General features: G+C 42.6%; 1 protein-coding gene across 1 annotated transcript in view; it reads right to left on the bottom strand.

Annotated features, from left to right (window-relative positions):
• Positions 1-1,189, bottom strand: part of LOC122550356 (latent-transforming growth factor beta-binding protein 3-like) — a 34,986-nt gene extending 33,797 nt beyond the window's left edge. The window contains exon 1 of the mRNA XM_043691086.1: positions 958-1,189. Within this exon, the coding sequence (XP_043547021.1) occupies positions 958-1,189 (232 nt within the window). The remainder of the gene's footprint in view (positions 1-957) is intronic.
• Positions 1,190-1,550: the final 361 nt, after the last annotated feature.

Below are 1,550 nucleotides of genomic sequence, written 5' to 3'. Positions count from 1 at the left end.
CAAGACCTTACACTTACCTATATTAAGCTCCATTTGCCATTTCTCGGCCCACTTCCTCAGCTGATCAAGGTCCTGCTGCAATTTCTGACAACCTTCCTCACTGTCCACGATACCATCTATTTTAGTGTCATAAGTAAACTTACTCATCATGCCTTGTACATTCTCATCCAGATCATTGACATAGATAATAAACAGCAATAAGCCCTGCACTGACCTCTGAGGCACCCCAACTGGACACGGGCCTCCAGTCCGACAAGCAACCTTCCACTATTACCCTCTGCTTCCTACCATCAAGCCAATTGTGTATCCAATTTGCCAGATCTCCCTGGATTCCATGTGATCTAACCTTCCAGAGCAGCCTACCATATGGAATCTTATCAAAGGAGTTATTGAAATCCATATAGACTACATCTACCACCCTGCCCTTGTCCATTTTCTTGGTCACTTCATTTAGTTATATTTTCATGGTTTAAAGAGGAATATTTATTCAAAAGTATTTTGTTGACTGTAAAGATCTTTGAGAAGTGTGGTGGTATGTGACACAGGTTTGCACACTGACTGAGGTTTCCTACACTATCGGTTTTGATATAACACCATAGCTCCTCTCTCATGTAATCTTGTGTTATTAGAAAATCATCCATTAGCAGCACTATTGAAGCCAATGGGGCCAGAATTGTGTTATCCCCAATACAGGTAAAGAACGCTTGCTTTCTACAAATAATGGTCTGAATTCTTCCTGAAGGTTGGGCTTATGCCCGAAACGTCAATTCTCCTTCTCCTTGGATGCTGCCTGACCTGTTGCGCTTTTCCAGCAACACATTTTTAAGCTCTGAATTCTTCAATTGAGTTAAGGCCAATTTGTGTTGAAGAAACACGCATTATAGCAGAACTGACTGTACTAACAAATGGATTTCCATCTCGGTTGTCAGACTGGAGTTGGGATTAGGAGCTACTTACCAATGCATTGCCAGGGAGCATTGATTAATCGGAATCCTTCAGGGCAACTGCAATTCTCTCGGTCCAAACCAAGCTCACCAGGACAGCCACAACCAGTACCATTCCTGACCGCCAGCAAGTTCCCAGGACAATCCCACATACTGTGGATCTTCACATCCCCTGCTGAGTAAAAGGAATCCATGTTAGGTGGTGCAGCACAGCAAGGAGCTCCAGAATTCCGAATGTTCCCCATCAGTACGCTGTGAAATGGATCAGTTTTAATGTCAACCTGTTCCCAACAAACACACACATGAAGGTATCAACACAGGGTTACAGAGAGAGAGAGAGAGAGAGAGAGTACAGTACCTCTGGTCTTTTAAACTGAAAGTAAACTGAAAAGAAAGCTCCCCTACCATGTTAACATGAAAGTGAAGCTCCACCTACACCCCCAGCACGGGGTTAGATACACAGCAAATGTCTTTCTACAATGTTCCCATCAAACATCCCTCTGTGATAAGAGTCTAATAGATTGAAATTGATATAATCCATGCTCAGTTGCTATTGCAGAAAATTAAAGGTCTCACAACATTTATTAAATATCTGGAGAAGCATGG

Source organism: Chiloscyllium plagiosum, chromosome 5 (genome assembly GCF_004010195.1).
Source record: "Chiloscyllium plagiosum isolate BGI_BamShark_2017 chromosome 5, ASM401019v2, whole genome shotgun sequence".
Taxonomy (NCBI): Eukaryota; Metazoa; Chordata; class Chondrichthyes; order Orectolobiformes; family Hemiscylliidae; genus Chiloscyllium; species Chiloscyllium plagiosum.
This window is presented reverse-complemented; position numbering and strand designations above follow the sequence as displayed.